Source organism: Tupaia chinensis, unplaced genomic scaffold (assembly GCF_000334495.1).
Source record: "Tupaia chinensis unplaced genomic scaffold, TupChi_1.0 Scaffold000489_1, whole genome shotgun sequence".
Classification (NCBI taxonomy): domain Eukaryota; kingdom Metazoa; phylum Chordata; class Mammalia; order Scandentia; family Tupaiidae; genus Tupaia; species Tupaia belangeri.
In genome coordinates, this window is record NW_006160001.1 from 3,299,004 (window position 1) to 3,320,455 (window position 21,452).

General features: G+C 37.6%; 1 protein-coding gene across 1 annotated transcript in view; it reads left to right on the top strand.

The window, feature by feature from the left end:
- CPLANE1 (ciliogenesis and planar polarity effector complex subunit 1) overlaps positions 1-21,452 on the top strand; it is a 182,135-nt gene that overhangs the window by 81,502 nt on the left and 79,181 nt on the right. Inside the window, exons 25-33 of the mRNA XM_027774878.1 lie at positions 4,734-5,273; positions 5,305-5,701; positions 8,879-9,027; positions 9,777-9,943; positions 10,729-10,808; positions 12,423-12,502; positions 14,217-14,294; positions 16,377-16,566; positions 21,082-21,375. Coding sequence (XP_027630679.1) covers positions 4,734-5,273; positions 5,305-5,701; positions 8,879-9,027; positions 9,777-9,943; positions 10,729-10,808; positions 12,423-12,502; positions 14,217-14,294; positions 16,377-16,566; positions 21,082-21,375 — 1,975 coding nt within the window. The remainder of the gene's footprint in view (positions 1-4,733; positions 5,274-5,304; positions 5,702-8,878; positions 9,028-9,776; positions 9,944-10,728; positions 10,809-12,422; positions 12,503-14,216; positions 14,295-16,376; positions 16,567-21,081; positions 21,376-21,452) is intronic.

Consider the following 21,452-nt stretch of genomic DNA (forward strand, 5'->3'; position numbering starts at 1 on the left):
TTAAAAGGATTATTTTATTTAAATTTATTTGTTTATTTATTTATTTTAATTTGACCAGATAGGGACAGAGTGAGAGAGAGAGAAAGAAAGTGAAAAAGCAAGCCACCAGGTCCGGGACTTGAACCATGGTCAGCCATGGAGGAGTCTAGTGCCCTTAACCACCATGCTACCTGCCAGCCCCTCTCTTTTACTTTTTCATTAAAAAAAAAATTAAGTACTGTCCTTTCTGAGATTAAGTACTAACCTCAATCTTGAGATTTAAATAGTTTGGAATTATTGGATTGACATTATTTTAACTGTTGCTGTAGTGTGTATATGCTTACTGGAGAGAGATGAAAGAGAGAGAGAGTGAGAAAATACCCCTCAAGGGGAATGGCCATGCCACAATTCCTTCTCCTCTATTCTCCTCTTGGGATTTTTGGCATGTACACACACTTGCGCCTAGTGTGTTTTTGAAGCCACTGAGTTGGGACTCTAATGGTGCAGTTGGCCATGTGGGATCCAGCTGTCTTAACCATCATGCCAATGGCTGGCTCAGCCATATTATTTTTAAGGGTTTCCAGGAAAACAAATTGCACACTCATCTTTGAAACTTGCCCATAAATTGTTGAGAAATTCTTGCTTATTATTTAAGCCTCTGTTACTGTGCTTTAAGCTTATTTCTCTCTATAATTCCAGTAACTACAGTGTAATATAAACTATACTTACGCTGCATATATGATTCACTGAAGTCATCTTTGTCATGACTTAAACACTATGTATTCAGCAGTAATCTTGCTTATGTGAAATGATCGCATCTACTCCAAACATCTGCTTAAACCATATTCAGTAAGCATCTTAAGTGGTGTGCTTATTTCACACAACATCTGTGCTTAAATATTAGCAGGATACCGTGAAGGCTGGAATGTTGTGCATTCTCCAGAAGAGATGCAATGACTTCAGCCAAGTACCTAACACCTCTTGTCTTCCTGAAGGAACTAAGATCTGGGTTGTACCATAAGGACATTGAAAAGAAACATTTAAAAGTAATTGCGGTTGGCAGCTAAGGTGCCTGCCCAAACAGGCTTGCTTCATAGCAGTCAAAAGTGTTTAGAAAAAGTTTCAAACTTTTATGTGGCAAACAGAAAATGACACTTGTGCTTGTTGCACACGTATAAGGGGAGATGAAAGGGCAGATGCAAGAAAGAAACAAGATACCCTAAATTAAGATACAAATTGGTGGTTGGGGCCAGCAGGTGTCATGGTGGTTAAGGTGCTAGATTCCCACATGGCCAACTGTGGTTTCAGTCTCCGATGAGGCGACTTGAAAATCACGTGTGTGTGTGTGTGTGTGTGTGTGTGTGTGTGTGCCCCAGATCCCAGAAGGACAGTGGAGGAGAAGGGATTGCCATATGGCCATCTACCTTGGGGGTGATTTCTCATTTTCCCTCTCACTGTCTCACTCACTGTGGTGAGTGCACACACCCTATGGAAAAAAAAAATATATCGGAGGCTTGTAGTGATTTTTATTGACTCTGTGTTTCTAAATTCTGATCTATTAAAACATTGGTTATTATGATCTTCAAAAGCGTTCATGCTTTTTATAGTAAAATTTCTGTAAACATTTTTTTAAAGAATTATTTTATTTAACTTCAGTTATTTATTTTAATTTGACCAGAGAGGAACAGAGAGAGAGAGAGAGAGAAAGGGAATGTGAGAAAGCAAGCCACCAGGTCCGGTGCTCGAACCATGGACAGCGCATGGGAGTCCAGCATTCCCTTTTGCTATTAATGTGTTGTATTTTTCAACCTTGCCGAATGTTCTGCTCTTTTATTCATGATAGAAAACATGTGCATGTGCATGAGAGAAAAGAACCCCGGGCAGGATTTCATCATGCTGTGATCCCCTTTCCCTGGCCCTCCAGCTGCTCAGGATTGCACACGCTTTGCCGGTTTTCAAGCCAGCCTAGGGATCTGAACCTGTCAGTCAGTCATGTGACGTCCAGCATTGCAGTTCAGTTTATCACTAGGCTGGGCCAGAATGGTCTGTCCTTGAAAACAGAGATCATTTAGTCTAACCCATATGAAAGATAGGTAATTGAAGCACAAAAAAGATATATGACTTAGTAGACAGATTTTTAAAAAGAAATATTTGTTTATTTTACTTATCATCATTATTATTTTTAAAATTTGCTATAGGGCATGTGTGTACACCAATGAGAGAGAGAGAAAGGGAGAGGGAGAAAGAGAGAGAAAGTGACAAAACAAGCTCCGATGTCCAAGACTTGAACCATGGTCGGCTATGAAGGAGTCCAGTGCCTTAACCACCATGCCACCTGCTGGCCCCAGAAGACAGATCTTTAATGTCAATTCTAAGATCAGATTTTTAAAAATGTTGTCTTTTTCTTTCTTTCATCTTTTTTTCCCTGTAGAAATGCCCCAAATCATGTGGAATCAACAACACTTGGGAAACGCAGTGATAAAAAGAAAATACGTAATCAGAAAGGAAAACCTAAAAGGAAAGATCATGAAAAGATATCACAAAATGCACTTCCTGTAATAGGCACATGGGAATTTGAACGTGATGATGATGAATATATTAAATTCCTTGATCTCTATTATTGGATTGACATTATTTTAACTGTTGCTGTAGTGTGTATATGCTTACTGGAGAGAGATGAAAGAGAGAGAGAGTGAGAAAATACCCCTCAAGGGGAATGGCCATGCCACAATTCCTTCTCCTCTATTCTCCTCTTGGGATTTTTGGCATGTACACACACTTGCGCCTAGTGTGTTTTTGAAGCCACTGAGTTGGGACTCTAATGGTGCAGTTGGCCATGTGGGATCCAGCTGTCTTAACCATCATGCCAATGGCTGGCTCAGCCATATTATTTTTAAGGGTTTCCAGGAAAACAAATTGCACACTCATCTTTGAAACTTGCCCATAAATTGTTGAGAAATTCTTGCTTATTATTTAAGCCTCTGTTACTGTGCTTTAAGCTTATTTCTCTCTATAATTCCAGTAACTACAGTGTAATATAAACTATACTTACGCTGCATATATGATTCACTGAAGTCATCTTTGTCATGACTTAAACACTATGTATTCAGCAGTAATCTTGCTTATGTGAAATGATCGCATCTACTCCAAACATCTGCTTAAACCATATTCAGTAAGCATCTTAAGTGGTGTGCTTATTTCACACAACATCTGTGCTTAAATATTAGCAGGATACCGTGAAGGCTGGAATGTTGTGCATTCTCCAGAAGAGATGCAATGACTTCAGCCAAGTACCTAACACCTCTTGTCTTCCTGAAGGAACTAAGATCTGGGTTGTACCATAAGGACATTGAAAAGAAACATTTAAAAGTAATTGCGGTTGGCAGCTAAGGTGCCTGCCCAAACAGGCTTGCTTCATAGCAGTCAAAAGTGTTTAGAAAAAGTTTCAAACTTTTATGTGGCAAACAGAAAATGACACTTGTGCTTGTTGCACACGTATAAGGGGAGATGAAAGGGCAGATGCAAGAAAGAAACAAGATACCCTAAATTAAGATACAAATTGGTGGTTGGGGCCAGCAGGTGTCATGGTGGTTAAGGTGCTAGATTCCCACATGGCCAACTGTGGTTTCAGTCTCCGATGAGGCGACTTGAAAATCACGTGTGTGTGTGTGTGTGTGTGTGTGTGTGTGTGTGCCCCAGATCCCAGAAGGACAGTGGAGGAGAAGGGATTGCCATATGGCCATCTACCTTGGGGGTGATTTCTCATTTTCCCTCTCACTGTCTCACTCACTGTGGTGAGTGCACACACCCTATGGAAAAAAAAAATATATCGGAGGCTTGTAGTGATTTTTATTGACTCTGTGTTTCTAAATTCTGATCTATTAAAACATTGGTTATTATGATCTTCAAAAGCGTTCATGCTTTTTATAGTAAAATTTCTGTAAACATTTTTTTAAAGAATTATTTTATTTAACTTCAGTTATTTATTTTAATTTGACCAGAGAGGAACAGAGAGAGAGAGAGAGAGAAAGGGAATGTGAGAAAGCAAGCCACCAGGTCCGGTGCTCGAACCATGGACAGCGCATGGGAGTCCAGCATTCCCTTTTGCTATTAATGTGTTGTATTTTTCAACCTTGCCGAATGTTCTGCTCTTTTATTCATGATAGAAAACATGTGCATGTGCATGAGAGAAAAGAACCCCGGGCAGGATTTCATCATGCTGTGATCCCCTTTCCCTGGCCCTCCAGCTGCTCAGGATTGCACACGCTTTGCCGGTTTTCAAGCCAGCCTAGGGATCTGAACCTGTCAGTCAGTCATGTGACGTCCAGCATTGCAGTTCAGTTTATCACTAGGCTGGGCCAGAATGGTCTGTCCTTGAAAACAGAGATCATTTAGTCTAACCCATATGAAAGATAGGTAATTGAAGCACAAAAAAGATATATGACTTAGTAGACAGATTTTTAAAAAGAAATATTTGTTTATTTTACTTATCATCATTATTATTTTTAAAATTTGCTATAGGGCATGTGTGTACACCAATGAGAGAGAGAGAAAGGGAGAGGGAGAAAGAGAGAGAAAGTGACAAAACAAGCTCCGATGTCCAAGACTTGAACCATGGTCGGCTATGAAGGAGTCCAGTGCCTTAACCACCATGCCACCTGCTGGCCCCAGAAGACAGATCTTTAATGTCAATTCTAAGATCAGATTTTTAAAAATGTTGTCTTTTTCTTTCTTTCATCTTTTTTTCCCTGTAGAAATGCCCCAAATCATGTGGAATCAACAACACTTGGGAAACGCAGTGATAAAAAGAAAATACGTAATCAGAAAGGAAAACCTAAAAGGAAAGATCATGAAAAGATATCACAAAATGCACTTCCTGTAATAGGCACATGGGAATTTGAACGTGATGATGATGAATATATTAAATTCCTTGATCTCTTCTTGAGTTATGTTCTTGAAAGAGACCTACTTAGTTCCGGGGATCCTGGCATTCCATTCCTAACCAGTTTTTCTGGACAGCTTAGAGAACATGAACTTAATTCTTTACTTTTTGATGTTCATACAACGTTAAAACGACGTCAGAGCAAAACTAAAAGCCAGAACGTATTTAGAGCTGGCTCATGCTTTGTTGTTGATCCTGAGTCATATGAATCTGAAAAATCATCCATTTTAAATGATGAATGTGTCATAAATTTAGAAAACCATGCAGTTTCAGCTTCAGTATTGGTTGATCAAGGGATCAGACACATTGTAGATAACCCGTTGCATGAAGTCAGTAAACATGAAGGAAAGAGGGGATTGTTTGGCTTCCAACAAAAGAAAGAGTGGATTGTTTGGCTTAAAACAAAAGTCAATTTACAGAATGAAGGAAGACAGTCTAGAGAAACCTTTAATCCAGAAATCGTCAAACCACATTTTTTGGACTCCGAAGTCCATTAAAACTAGGTGTATTTTCAAAGCAATTCAGTGCAGTGATACTAACTCTCAAGAAGAACTTCCTCTAGCATTAAATAACACCTTTGACAGTATAGGAAGACTGCTGGAATGGATGATAAGATGGTCTGATAGAAGACTATTCTGTGATTCCACTATTCCTGAGGCATCCTGTAAATACAGTCCTGTGATTCGTGTAAAGACCTCTGCAGCTGCTATTCTTACATCATTATGGCTTCTGGAACAACCCTATTTTGCTACATATAAGGCAAAAAATACTATTATTAAGGTAAGTACATAGATCGTTTATCACATATTAAAACTGTATGCTCCCCATTTGTTCGTGAATCTTTTTTTTTTTTTAAGAGAAATTTTTCACTGTAGGGCATGTGTACTCGCCAGAGAGACAGATAAAAAGCGAGAAATCACTCCCCCGACAAGGGATGGCCACGCCGCAATCACTTCTTTCCATTCTCCTCTCAGGATTTTGGGCAAGCACCCACTTGCACCCATTGTGAATTTCAAGCCACCAGGCCCGGGACTTGAGCCACGGTCGGCCATGTGGAAGTCCAGCTACATAACCATTAGACCATCTGCTGGTCCTTATTTATGAGTTTTTTAAGTAATGGAAAATGAATGCCAATAATGAGTATGTCTTTGTCACCTAATTTTATTATTTTTTTTTTATTTCAAGTGGTTCCTTTAGTTCTTAAAAATAATGAGGATAAAACTACTTTCAAGAGTAACTGTGAAGTTTTGTGGTTTTATGTTTGTTTATAAAAAAAGAAAAACAGAAGGAGATAATTTCAAATGATTCAGTATAGGCGAAATACTAGGTAGTCATCCAGTTTGTATTATTGGTGCCTTGGGCCAGCTTGGGTACAGCAAGCAATTAAGTCCTGTGTGTAGGGAGCTAATCCCACATGGCCCACCATGATTCAAGTCCCAGCCATGGTGGCTTGAAACACATGCTAGGTGTGTGTACATGCATGTCCAAAATAGGAAGGAGGAAAAAGGATTGCTGCATGATCACAGCCCATTGGGGGATGCATTTTCTCTCTTTTTCTGGCAAGTGCATGTGCCTTCCGGCGATAAAAAAACAATAACTTTATAATATTACTGGTGTCTCAACAAATACATTATGGCATCATTTATTTATACTCTAAAGCCAAAAAGGTGGAAAACTAAACCTAAAAGGGAGATAGGTATCGATAGAGGAGTTAGTGTCTATGAGCTGTTCCTTTTTTCCAGTCTGTGATAAGTGCCTTCATTCTGAAAAGGTTATTCTAGGTTGAAAGGCTCATGCACATGTGTGTGTGTGCTTGTGTGTGTATGAATGAGAGAGAGAATTTTTGTGGTTTTTTTGTTTGTGAATTTTTTTCTTTTTCTTTTTTGTAGAGGTTTTTGCCTTAGTGAATGTGTGCTCACCAGAGAAAGAGAGAGACAGAAACAGTGAGAAGAAAAGTGAGAAATGATCCCCTGGGGGGAAACACCACACTGCAATCCCTTCTCCTCCATTTTCCTCCCAGGATCTTGGGCACACATGCACATGTACCCAGTGTGCGTTTTAATCCACCAGGTCTGGGACTCAAACTGTGGTTGGCCATGTGGGTGTCCAGTGATATAACTGCTATACCATCTGCTAGGTCCTGAGTTTTTTCTTTTTATTGAGATCAGTTTCTGTTATCCTAAGGTATGCAGTTTATGATACTGTGATATACTATAATGTAGGGTGCATGTGCTCTCCAGAGAGACAGAAAGGAAGATATAACCCCCCAACAGGGATGGCCATGCTACATTCCTTTCCGCTCCTTTCTCCCCTCTGGATTTTGGGCATGCACACACATGCGCCTGGTGTAAATTTCAAGCCAACGGGTCCAGGACTCAAATCTAGTTGACCATGTGGGAAACCAGCATATGATGGTACCCATCTTTGAAATTTGTAAGTATTTCTAGATAACGCATGCATAGATTTCTAAGTCAGACAAAGGGGATAAATGTCTCATATTTTTGTCTGCATGTATTATTGTGCATTAGGTCATTTTGAAAGACCTACTAAATGTCTTCATAATAGAGAAAATGAAATGAGAATGTTATCTTTCTTTAGATTTTTTTCCATAGAACGCATATATTTGCCAGAGACAGAGAAAGATAGGGAAAGTGGGAAAGTACTCTCCTACCCCAGGGGTTGACTATGCCATAGTCCCTTCTCCTTCATTCTCCTTTTGATCTTTTGGGCATGTGCCCGGCATGTGTTTTAAGCCATTGGGTCTGGGACTTTAACTACTTTCTCAGCCATGTGGGATCCAACACTTTATCGACCACTTAACTCACTGGTCCAAGAATGTTACATTTTTATTGTCTTTTTTTTAGTTTGATTTTTAAATTTGCTATAGTGCACTTGCTGGAGAGAGACAGAGAAAATGAGAAAGCACTTCCTAGGGAGGATGGTCACATTGCAGTCCCTTCTGTTCTCTTGGACTTTGGGGCATGCATACACACATATCCAGCATGTTTTTCAAGCCGCCAGGTCTGGGACTTGAACCACACAGTTGGCCATGCAAGATCCAACTGTCTTCACCACCACCACCATCATCTGGCCCTATTGACAATATCTTATGGTGGGAAAACAATGACAATGCAATGTATGTTCTGGCCTTTCGTCTTGCTAATAACAGAAATACTCAAGAATGGATAATTTACAGAGAAAAGAGATTTCTTCAGTCATGATTTGAAGGTCCATGGACCATATATGTGAAGGCATTACATGGAAATTTGTGGGTTTTTTTTTTTATGAGAAATATTTTGCTATATGGTGCATGTTACTAACCAGAGACATAAAAAGCAAAAAAAAAAAATCATCCCCTAGTGGGGATGGTCACACCACAATTCTTTCTTCTCTATTCTCCTCTCTGGATTTTGGGCATGTATGCATACGCACCTGGTGTAAGTTTCAAGCCGCCAGGTCCAGAACTCAAACCACTCCTTGAACAGGAGGAGCAAAGCAAGTGTGTCTGTATCTATGTATCTCTGTCTCATTCCTTCTCCTCATAAACGTACTAGGATTCATTCATGGGGGCCTCACCTGATGCGTAATAACTTCCAAAAGTCTCCACCTCTTAATCCTATAGATTAAATTACTTCTTAATACCTTCACAGTACTCAAATTTCAACACGTGAACTTTTGGGGGACATACTCAAACCTTAACAATATACCCTACAAATTTGTAAGGCTGATTTATCTTGAATACTGTGTAGGTAGTCAGGTTACTTCTTCTGGGTGGAATAAAGACTTTGTTGTTTCAGTAACAGATGCTGAATTATAGAAATGCAGCACAAATACTTGATAAATGAGTTAGGTAATTAATTAGGAGAATTTCTGTAGAAAGTATGAGTAATCTAGAAATATGATGAAACATAAGAGGTTGAATAATAAATACTAATTACAATACATGGTTTGTTTTAGGGCCTAGAGAGTCATTACACTGGGCCTCAGAGCATACCTAATATTGAGAGGGAGAGCAAAACAGAAGCTGGCTCTTCAGTTTCACTAATAGTTGATGGCGGAAGTGAGCAAAGAAATGATCAGAATGAGTCTTGTCAAAGTATCTTGACGTAAGTTGCTAATTATACTCCTTTTCAATAGAAAAGATTTGGTTTGATGGTGTTTGGGCTCAAAGGAAGGCTTGAACCCTTGAAAATTAAAAGGTTGAGCATTTCTTGTTTTTGTTTTTTGTTTTTTTGTTTTTTAAGAATTATTTTATTTAACTTTATTTATTTACTCATTTAAATTTGACCAGAAAAGGACAGAGTGAGGTAGAGAGTGTGAGAAAGCAAGCTGCCAGGGCTGGCCTCGAACCTCAGTGGGCCATGTGGGAGTCCAGTGCCCTTAACCACCACATCGCCTGCTGAAATTGGAAGTGAGCTTTTAAATTGCTTTAACAATTCATTGCAAATGTATTTTGTCCCCGTTGTTCTACCTTCTGTCTTCTGACGTAGAAGCTACTTCATCCTAAGATCTCTTTATTATTAATTTATTTCCCGATCAGTGTAAGTTGAAAATCTATTCATCCATTATATATGGAGCAATACTAGGAATAATATATCTTTAAATACCAAGACAAAAGTTTTTATTCCAAAGATTCCTTTGTAAGAATGGTAATTTTAGATACCATTATTGCAACCTTTTTAGTAAATAAAAAATATGATATTGAGTCATTTGTTGAATAACTTTTTACTGAGCTTCTACTAGGTACCAGAAATGGAAAAAAAAAAAGTTCTTTGTTTTCAGAAAACTGATTTACATAAAGCAAAATTTAGACTCCAAAAAGGAGTTCTAATTTTAGTTGTTGTATTTTTATCAGTAAAACGCCAACTGAAGCAAAAATTCCTGAAATAAAAGAAATCAAAGATGAGATTATTTCTGTCACTAATAATACTGAAAAAGAATTCATACATATCAAAGAGGATCTTTTAGAAGTAGAAACATTTACACAGGAGGAAATGGATATGCATTTGTCAGACAATGAAGGTCAGTTCATTTCAACTAACTTTTTCGTTGGCTTTATTAATTAGAAATTGGTAAATTGTATTAGGTCATTGGGAAAGTCATGTCATATTTTTCTGTTTTTCTATGCAAAAATACATCAACTTTTCCCGATGACCCAATATTATCTGATATAACTTAATATTACATTTGTTAGTGTGTTTACAATATACTAAAACCACAAATTAAAAGATGTTTATGAAATATTGAATGTATTACCTCAAGCCCATGGTTTTTAATAAAATCAAGGAAGATTTAAGACTTTTTATGTTTCTAGTTGTTTTATCATTATTGAGCCTCTTGTTCTGCTTATGTAATTATGTAATTATTATGACTCTCTTAGCTGGATGCAGTGGCACATGCCTGTAGTTCTACTTGGGAGGCTGAGGTAGGTGACTGAGAGTTCAAGCCCAGTCTGGGTAACATAGTAAAACCCTGTCCCTACATAATAATAACAATAATAATAATAGTAATTATGATCTCATAGTTTTTGTGAACCAACTCTGTGAACCCCTCCTCTAGCCAGTCTTTCTTAAAACTTGAGTAAGGAAAGCGTTATATGGAGTTATACACTGAAACAAGGCCTTTCAAGGCTTGTGTGGGATTGGGGGATTTACTTGACGAAGAGGAGATAGTCTCTAATATAAAAGGAGTATAAAAATGTTTCTGTCATTATACTTATTTCCTGTAATATTCCCTGAACTTTCTAAAAACTCAGTAGGTTACCTCTCAAATGATCAGTTTTCTCTTTCTCTTTTGTTTCCCTTTAGAAGATGCCAAAGAGTCTGTTGGAAGTCACAAAAATTCCAGTATTGCCTTTTGCATGCTGACTTTACCACAGCAGGCAGAAGTAAGTCTAGTAAATACTGCATACAATTATTCAACTTTTATTTTGTCTACTATTTAAATTATTTTTTATTTTATTTAAATCTATAAATTATTTTTTTTATTTAAATTTATTTATTTACATTCATTCACTGTACATCATTACAGCATACAAAATGAGATTTTCCATCCAGAGTACACTGTATATTGGCTCAATAAAGCACATAACATACATGTTATGCCCACGTGATTTTGTTTATTTTAGAGATATTTTTCCTATACCGTGCGTGTGCTTGCTGGAGAGACAGAGAGACATAAAGCAGGAAATCATTCCCCCACAAGGATGGCCATACTACAGTCCTTTCTCCTCCATTCTCCTCTTGGGATTTTGGGCATGCATGCACACTTGACCGGCATGAGCTTCAAACCTCTAGGTCTAGGACTCAAACCATGGCTGGCCACATGGGAGTCCAGTGACATAACCATTAGATCATCTGCTGGTCCTAACCTAATGTTTTTATTTATTATTATTAAATATGTCAAAGCAAGGTCATTACATTTTAAAAATACACTATGGGGGCCAGCACATGACATGGTGCTTAAGGAGCTGGACTCCCACATAACTGACCACAGTTTGAGTCCTGAACCTGGTGGCTTGCTTTCTCACTTTCTAACTCTCTCTGGTCAAATTAAATAAATAATAATAATAAATAAAAATAAATAATTATTTTTTAAAAGTGTACTATGAATTGTAGCATATGTTTATATCATGCAGTATCTTTTCTTCACTGAAATTCTATTTTTATTAACATGTCTAATATCAGGTAGTAAGATTGTCATTTTATAGATTTTTTTAGTAAATTAACTTAATCAAGAGACATGAAGGCATCCGTTCTTTTAAGTGTATAATTCAGCTAGAGTATGCAGTTTTTGTACCTACGTGCACTATTTTGTATTATTTGTTTTTCTCACATGTCTATACACTGAATTTCCTGGTACAAAATAGACATTTCCAAATTCTGTGACAATTCTCTTAAAAAGTATTATTTTTTCTGATTTTATAGTTTTCACAAGGTAATTAATTAATAATCATGTAGTGATGGGTATATATAATTTTTTATGTAATTGTTTTTTTTTTTTTTACATTTTTGCCATAGGGCATGTGTACTTGTTGAGGAAAAACAGTGAGGGGAAAGAGAAATCACCCCCTAGGAGGGATGACAACACCACAGTCCCTTCTCCATTGTCCTCCTGGGATTTGTGACATGCACACATGTACTCAGTGTGATTTTAAAGCTGCTAGGTCCAGGACTTGAACTGTGGTCAGCCATGTGGGAGTGCAGCACTATAACCACCACACTACCTGCTGGCCCTTGGGTATATGTAATTTACAGACAACATCACTTTGTCTTTGTTTCTTCCTTAAAAATGCCCAGTACCTCATGGTGATAAGCCAAAGGCAGTTTACGCAGTATAAAGGTCTCATCAGAGAGGATTGGGAATGCATGTTTTGTGTTGGATTTCTCACTTGCTTTTAGACTGTTCTTTCTTTGGGCAAAATGTGAAGCTCAGAATACTCAAGAGAGTAAAACCTACTAGTTTTACTGCTTTTCTTTTTGGTTACTATCAATTTTAACAGCTTTCCACAGAAGAAGTTCAGTGTCCAATGGAAGAACTACCGGAAAAAAGTATTGAGGAAAAATCAACTGAAGGAAAAAGGTAAGGCAAAAAAAGTGTAGAAGTAATTATAACTGGCTTGTCAGTTCTATTGAAATTGTAACTTCAACTTATTGGTATAGTGAGAAACAATTTTTTAAAAGAATCATTCAGTTAATTTTATTTTTCATTATTATTATTGTTTTTAAATTTGCTGTAGGGCACATGTGTTCACTAGAGAGAGACAGAGAGGGAGGGAAAGTGAAAAAGCAAGCCACCAGATCTGGGACTCAAACTGCAGTCTTCCATCTGGGAGTTCAGTGCCTCAACCACCACGCCATCTGCCTGCCCTGTGAAAAACAATTTTTAGTAAGTCTTCTAACTCATAGTAGGTGAAATAAATAACTATATCTAAAATACCTTTTGTTGTACTGTCTCTGTCAACCTATCAAAAATAAAACATAGTTATAAGTAGACCAAAGTTCATTTCGTTGCTGATTACAGAACTCTTTCCATACTGACTTAATTTTAATTGAATTAAATAAGAACCATTATGATTCATAATATGTATATCACCATTGTGGTATGATTCCTGTGCACTATCGCTTAGGGCTATGATAAACACATGCTCTACTAGCTAGTATATTATTGTTTCAAGGGGAGCTAAAGGCAGTTTATTCATGTGTTGCAGTTTGGATGTGATATTTTTATTTTTAAAATTTTAGGGCTGGCAGGTAGCGTGTTGGTTAAGGTGCTGGACTCCCACAGAGCTGACTGCAGTTTGATTCCTACACCTGGTGACTTGAAAATCATTCTGGGCATGGGACCAGCAGATTGTGTAATGGTTATGTTGCTGAATTCCCACATAGTCAATCACAGTTCAAGTCCTGGACTTGGCAGCTTAAACTCACACTTGGGAGTGTGTGTGTACATCCCGAAAATCCTGAGAGGAGAATAGAGGAGAAGGGATTGTGGCATGGCCATCTCCCCTGGGGGATGATTTCTTGCTTTCTGTCTCTGTGTCTGTCTGGTGAGCACACACACTTTATAGCAAAAATCTCTCTAAATAAAAAGACAGTCACTCCAGGTACATCTGTGCATATGTGCCCAAAATCCCAGGAAGAGAATGGAGGAGAAGGGATTGCATCATGGCTATTCTGCCCTGGGAGGGTTCTCACTTTCCTTCTCACTTTATCTCTGGTGAATGCATGCACCCTATGGCAAAAACCTAAAATAAAAATAACAATAATAATTAGACGTTTTAGAATTTTAGAATACCTTGGATATAAAAGGTAACATAATTAGATTTTTTTCAATTCTCACTATACAAATTTTGTTTATTTTTTGTGGATCATTAATGAAAAGGATATAGTTAATGTTAGGTGCATCTACATGTATATATATTTCTATTTGTAAAAAGTAGTCTTTACAGTTCCAGATGTAACAGTGGGCTCTTTAGTGTTTTGAACCTCTTCCATATGTGAAATTTGGGTCCCAGCTGACTTCATCTCCCCTCATTTTATATTCTGTTTTTATTGCCTAGTAGTCAGCAGTGTTTAACTTGTGTGTGAAGTCATCCAGACATATTCTTTAATTTTTTGAATGTTACTGATTGCTATGGAAACCAAGGTAAACAGATCATAATTATGAGCTAATAAACATTACAAAAGATTAGATGATGTTTAGACTTGTAGATGGTTGAACATTAGATCATCTCTACCTTAGATGATGTGGAGAATATCTTGTTTCCTAATCATTTACCAATTTTTATTTATAGTATGATCAAAGCTTTTTCAAGTCCTGAGCATACCATTACTCATTCGTTTTGTGTAGATACAAGTTCAGAAGTTTCTAGGTAAGGATTTTTGCCTACTGTACCATTATGAAATATATATATGTCTTACATATAAATGAGAACATGATATCTACTGTACCTTTTTGCAATAATTGTTAAATATGTTTACTAAAAATTAAGAGAATAATTAAAAGCAATATGGAGATTAAAGAGCAGCATAGGCACACATTCCTGGTATTATTAAGTTAATTATTGAAAGATTTCTGCTAACAGTTGTGTTCTTATTTTTATTTATTTTTAAGGAATTATTAAATTTAATTATTTAAAAATTAAATACAATAATTTACTTTTATTTATCAACATTACTATTTTTAAATTTGACCAGAGAGAGAGGGAGAGAAAGTGAGAAAGCAAGTTGCCAGGTCTTGGACTCAGACCATGGTCAGCCACGTGAGAGTTTAGTGACTTAACCACCAAGCCACCTACCAACCACAACAGTTGTGTTTTGAAGATATACAGGAACTATGGTAGTACAGGCTGTTCTAAAAAACAAACAAACACTGGATATATTATTGAATGATGTAGTTGTTCGTTTTCAGCTTCTGATTTCTAATAACACTTGAATTGCTTTGATTCTCTCATAAAAAGGAAGCATCCAATTCTGTTTTCTGAAAATCTTTTGCAGAGGTTGAACAAAGTGCTTAGTTTTTGGAAACCTTGCTGAAATTTAACAAAATATAATATAGCTTTACTTTAGAATAATTTTACCTAATTATAATTCATTTTATTTTGCTACTTGTTAAAAGCAATGCCCAATAAAGATCTCTTAAAAGAGGTGGATTGGGGGCCAGCAGATGGCATAATGGTTATGTCGCCGACTCCCACATGGCCATAGTTCAGATCCCGGGCTGGTGGCTTGAAAATCATGCCAGGCGCGTGTACGTATATGTCCAAATCCTGGGAGGAGAATGGAAAAGGGATTGTAGTGTGGCCATTGGGGGGTGATTTCTCACTTTCCCTCTCACGATCAGACTGATATCATGCCCTAAGGCAAAAACCTTGTAAAAAGAAAATGTGGATTGATTGCTGTATTCAAGGAACCATTACCTAGTAGTTATTTTATTAAAGAAAGACTTGCTTTGATCTTTAAATATATCTAAGTAAGTGATGTTAGTTTGTTTAGAAATGAAATGTTCAGACTGTGGTTGTTTCAACAGTAGTTTGCTCCGTCAGTCCTAAAATCAAACATTTTTAACCCACTTTCCCCTCAATTTTCTCAACTCTGTTCTGGATAATTGATTTTAGTTTAAAAAAAAATAGCCAAACTTATTCCTAAACTAAATTACAAAGTCTGTATTGTTAATTACAATGGTTATACAAGTCTCAAACTCAGGTGCTTATAGGATTCAGGCAAGTAAATTTGTGAGCTGTTCTTGGACCATCCCTGACAAAATGGTACTTTCTTCTTTAAAAGGATTATTTATTTCATTTTATTTATTATTATTGTTTTTTAGTTTGTTATAGGGCACATGTGTTTGCCAGAGACACAGGGAGAGAGAGAGAGAAAGAAAGAGAGAGAAAAAAAGTAGGCTGCCAGGTCTAGGACCCCAAGTTTAGTAGGCCACGTGGGAGTCCAGCGCCCTTAACCACCATGCCACCTGCTGGCCCCATGGTACATGTCTTTTAATAAAGACATTCAGAGCTGGCTCTGTGGCCTGGTGGCTAAGGAAGCTGATTCCTACATGACTAACTGTGGTTTGAGTCCTGGATCTGGCAGCCTGAGAAAACATGCTGGGTTCATGTGCATGCATGCCTGAAATCCTGATGGGGAAAAGGGATTGCGCATGACCATTCCTCATAGGGAGTGCTTTCTCCTCTCCCAGTCTCTCTGTTTCCCTGTCTCTCTCTCTGGAGAGTGCACATGCCCTCTAGTACTCAATAAAAATCAATAAAGATATTCAGAGAAAAAATTGTGCTGACGGTATCAGTCTGGTGACTGATAGGTACTAGATACATAGGTTAAATATCCTTAGAACTACCAGAACAACCTTTATATTTGAAGAAAAAACTGGAATCAAAATATTCAAATCATAGACATTAATTTGTGTTATTTTGTTAATACGTGGTTTTATCTCCATGTAGTGCACAGATTCCTGCCCTTAAAGATGAACCTTCAGATCCACCGCTGGTATCAAATGGAGTCAGTATTGCTTCACAAGCACCTGTTCCAACACCTCGGAAGACTCAAAGAAATGAACATGGGGCTCAGTTACCAGATTCTTCTGATTCTGTTAGGCTGATGCTCCAAGATGAAATGTTTAAATTAGTTCAGGTGAGTATGTCAGTAAATTTACACATGTTACATGTAGCACACTTCCAGAAATGGACAAATTTGAATTAAATTGCAGGCATTTCTCTGCTTTGGAGAGTCTTCTTTTGTCATTCAGAAATTCGTAACTGTAGAGTCTAAAGTTGAGGTTGAGCTAGCTGGGTCTCACAATGACTTATTTTTCCTGAACACTTTAGTAAAACACTATACACAATGTGAAGTAGGGCCGTCAAACCAGACCAGAAGATTCCTACTCAAAAGTATCCAAAGTGTTTTTTCTTTTCTTTCTTTCTTTTTTAAAAAAATTTGCTATAGGGCTTCTTGGTGTTTCTGTAGCAATAGCCAACCTGATATTCTTAGCATTTCATACTTCCATAATCTAAAATATCAGTACTAACTAGGGATTGAGAGAAAGTGAGAAAGCATCCCCTGGAGGGATGACCACACCACAATCCCTTCTCCTTCATTCTCCCCTCAGAACTTTTGAGCACACACACACACACATATATGCATGTCTAGCATGTCCAGGATTCAACTGCATAGTTGGCAATGTGGAATCCACCCAACCACCACACCTCTTGGCTGTCCTTCCTTTTCTTTTTAAAGTTTATTTCTCCCATGAAAGAAAAACAGAAACAGGTACCTTCATCAGGGTCTTCATGCCATGATCCACTCCCAGCCTCAGCCAGCATCTACATATGTGCCCAGTATGTACAAGGAGGCCTTGGGACATAAATCTCTGACCTTTCCCAATGGATCCAGCATCTCTGAGTATTGCATTACCACTCTGCCACCAGCTGACCCTGCAAAGTTTTATTTTCTAACTGAGGCTGTTTTATCCATAGAACAAGTTTTACCTTTAGTTGAAACTCAGCTGCATATCAGATTGTTCACTCTGATTTTCTTAAACGTTCTTTCACTTAGTTATCCTTTTTTTCTATCTAGCAAACAAGTTTTAATTATTTCTCTCTCTCTCTCTTTTTTTTTTTCCCCACATCCCTGCAGTAGCCAACCCCAGATGATGGGAATGCACATGCCCAGGGTCCTCAGAAAGATCTCTGGATGTGAAGTTAGCACATGTGGGCCAGTTTCAGAGCATTGTATTTTACCACTACTCGCCAACTATCCCTACTTCCCTTTTCTTTTTCATTTTTTTAAACGTTAATTCTCTCAAACCTTAATTCTCCACTCATTTGTTCTATCATGTCCATATCTTTTTATGTGATATCCCATTTTTATACTGATCATCTTGGCACTAATTTTTCCTTTGAATTTATAGGCTCTTCTGAGGATACTTTTTTCAGTACATCCCATGAACCTTACTGAAATGGATAATATTCTTTTATTTTTTAAGAGAGATTTTGATTATAGAGTGCGTGTGCTCACCAGAGAGACAAAAAGCTAGAAATCACCTCCTGCGGGGATGGCCATGCCACAGTCCCTTCTTATTCTTCTCTCAGGATCTTGGGCACACACTCCTGGTGTGAGTTTTAAGCCTCCAAGTCTGGGACTTGAACCACAGTTGACTATATGGAAGTCAGGCAACGTAACCGATATGCCATCTGCTGGTTCCTGATTATATTTTTATTCTCCCAGTGTCTTTCCCTTTTTTCTTGAGAGTCGTACCCCACCTGATCTACCAGTTTGATGCTTCAGAAGCACTTTTTTTTTTTTTTTTTTGGAGAGATTTTCGCTATAGGGCGCATGTGCTCGCCAGACAGACAGAGAGAGACATAGAGACAGAAAGCGAGAAATCACCCCCTAGGGGGGATGGTCACGCCACAATCCCTTCTCCTCCATTCTCCTCTCGGGATCTTGGGCACGCACGCACACGCGCCCGGCATGAGTTTTAAGCCACCGGGTCCGGGACGCAAACCGCGGGCGACTACGTGGTAGTCCAGAGACATAGCCATTACGCTAACTGCTGGTTCCCAGCACTTTTTTTTTTTTTTTAAGAATTATTTTATTTAACTTCTTTCCTTCCTTCCTTTATTTATTTATTTATTTTTTTGTTTGTTTAAATTTGGTCCAAGAGGGACAGAGCAAGAGAGTGAGAGTGAAAGAGAGAGAGAGAAAAAGTGAGAAAGTAAGCTGTCAGGTCTCGGACTCTAACCAGGGTTGGCCATGTGGGAATCCAGCACCCTTAACCACCATGACACCCACCGATCCCGAGAAGCACTTCTTAAACTGTGTTGTATGTTTTACCTGAAGTCTTTCCTGGTTACTGTCTTGTATATTTAACTAGCTCTCCAAATAATTCTGATGCACACAAGAGATTCATTGTCTTAGAAAGTTATCTTTGTCTTCTTTCATCACTCATATCCAGTGTTTACTATGCTCTTGTGATTCTTTTACCCACATGTCAGTAAGAATCCTTAGGTGGCCAGCAGGTGGTACAGTGGTTAAAGTGCTGGACTCTCACATGGCTGACCACAGCTCAAGCCCTGGGGTGGTGGCTTACTTTCTCACTTTCCCTCTTTCTTATCTCTCTTTGGTGAGTTCATGTGCCCTATAGCAAATTAAAAATAATAATTATAATAATAAATAAAATAAAATAAATATTTTTTTTACAAAAAAGAATCACTTGGTATTTCTGTAGCTATAGCCAACCTTATATTCTTAGCATTTCATACTTCTATTGTCATTTATGTATTTTCTAGGATGTTCTTCAGATATTATGTTAAAACTATTATTAAAATCTTCAGTAAATTAAAAAATATATTTAATTTTATTTTCACTATTAATTTTTAATTTGACCAAAGAGAGAAAGAGGGAGAGAAAAAGAGGTAGAGGAAAGTGAGAAAGCAAGCCTCCAGGTCCAGGACTCAAGCTGTAGTTGGCCATGTGAGAGTCCAGCACCTTAACCACCTTAACCACCACACCACCTGCCGGCCGCATTTTCTGTAAATTTATATACTATGTAATACCATGTTTAAAATATATAAAAAGATGAAAGAAATAGATTAAAACATCAATACTAGTTATCTGGTAATAAGATTATGAATGATAAGTATTTTCTTTCTCCTACTTTTCTGTAGTATTTATATTTCTTCTTTTCAAAGGTCTAACAGTTTTATTAAAATTACTTTTATATGTTGGGTCCTCAGTAAGTGTATTTCTTTAATAGTGGAAGGGAAACACCTTTTTTAAATGTGCAGTTTCCCCTTTGGTTTATATTATCAAGTGAACATTCTTATATTGGCTGTAAAAGACCCCATTACTAGCTTTTACCTGTCGTCCTTCTGTCTTATCTTACTCTTTATAAATCTAATGGTTTTCAAAATGTTATTTCTGTACTAGTAACATTAACATCATTTAGGTCTTAGAAACACAAATTCTCAGGCCTCCATCCTAGACCTTTTGAATCAGAAACTTATGGACTTGTGGTAGTGTGCTCTGGACAATGTGCGCTGGACTCTGCTGCGTGGCATCCTGTAGCCACCTGGTAGGCCCAGCTCTGATTCCCACCTAAAAGGCTGAGTGTAGTGTGCCTGCCTATAGTCCCAGCTACTTTGGAAGCTGAGGCAGGAGGATACAATACAATGAGACTTTACCTAACCCTATTGCTCTGAGGCACACACATACATATGGCAGTTGATACTCTGGGAATAGGGCTTAGCAGAGAGTAGTTTAACAAGACTTTCAGGCCATACTGATGCATTTTAAAGTTTGAGAACGTTCTTCTCATTATTTCTGTTAGGAATCTCTGGTGCCAACGAAACCAATGTGTATGTGGGTGATTCTCAAGCTTTTTCGCACATTGAAATCACCTGGACATCTTAAAAAATACTGATTTTTAAAAAAATAATTATTTATTTAATTTTATTTATTGTTATTATTTTTTAATTTCACCAGAGAGAGAGAGAGAGAAAGGGAAAGTGAGAAAGCAAGCCACCAGTCCGAGACTCGAACCGTGGTTGGCCATGTGGGTGTTCAGTGCCTCACCTAGCATGCAAGCTGCTGGCTCAACAAATACTGATTTTGACTTCTATCCATAACATCTTAGTAATGTTATTGGTATCAAGTATGACTGGGCCATCAGGACTTTTTTCATGCTGTTTAGGTGATACTAATGTGCAGAGTTTGGGAACTACTACTATTTTTTGGTTTTGCCTTTTACCTAGTTAATCCTTCCAAAGGATTTTCTTTCTTCACTTGTATGCAACTTTCTGTTCTTTTGTTTCCTGAAGACTTGTTCAAATCACATCCATTCTAGGAATCCTCCTTCGATTGTGTTCATTCCATTTCATCAGATCTCTCCCTTATGAACTTTAAGATTATGTAATCTGGTTTACAGATAGTCTCAAGCCTCATTTGTGAGTTAGTGTTCCTATTTCCAGTCAACAATAAGCCAGACAGTTTTTTCTGTTTTTAAATCTCTCCTGGCTGTGCCTCTTGCTCAGTATTCATGAATGTAACAGATATTGAGACATAAGTATGACAGTTTGAATATTGTGGATTCCTCAGACTCTCTGCATTCTACTTTAGGATGACGCTTTAATTTTTGTTTTATTCTAGTTGCAGCAGATCAACTTCATGAGCCTAATGCAAATAGTAGGGTCATCTTTTGCTAATCTTCCAAATATGCATCAACTTCTACAACAGTCTGAGTCTGTTCGTTTGGAAGGAAGCCAAGTGTCAAATCCTACAAGAGGGAGTGGTGATGTTGGTGCCAGCAATAGAAATATTAAGGAGAGACTTTTCGTGAAACCACAATCCATGGGAGAGTGCACCAGAGAGCTGGACAAGAATAGCTCACACTGCTGTGAAAGAAGTACCCAATCCGATCAAAATAGTAATGGAAATTTACAGGTAATATCTATAAAAATACCATTAATGTCTTAGTAGTTCAATTATTGACTTTTTGTTGTTTGAGTAAATTTTCTTTT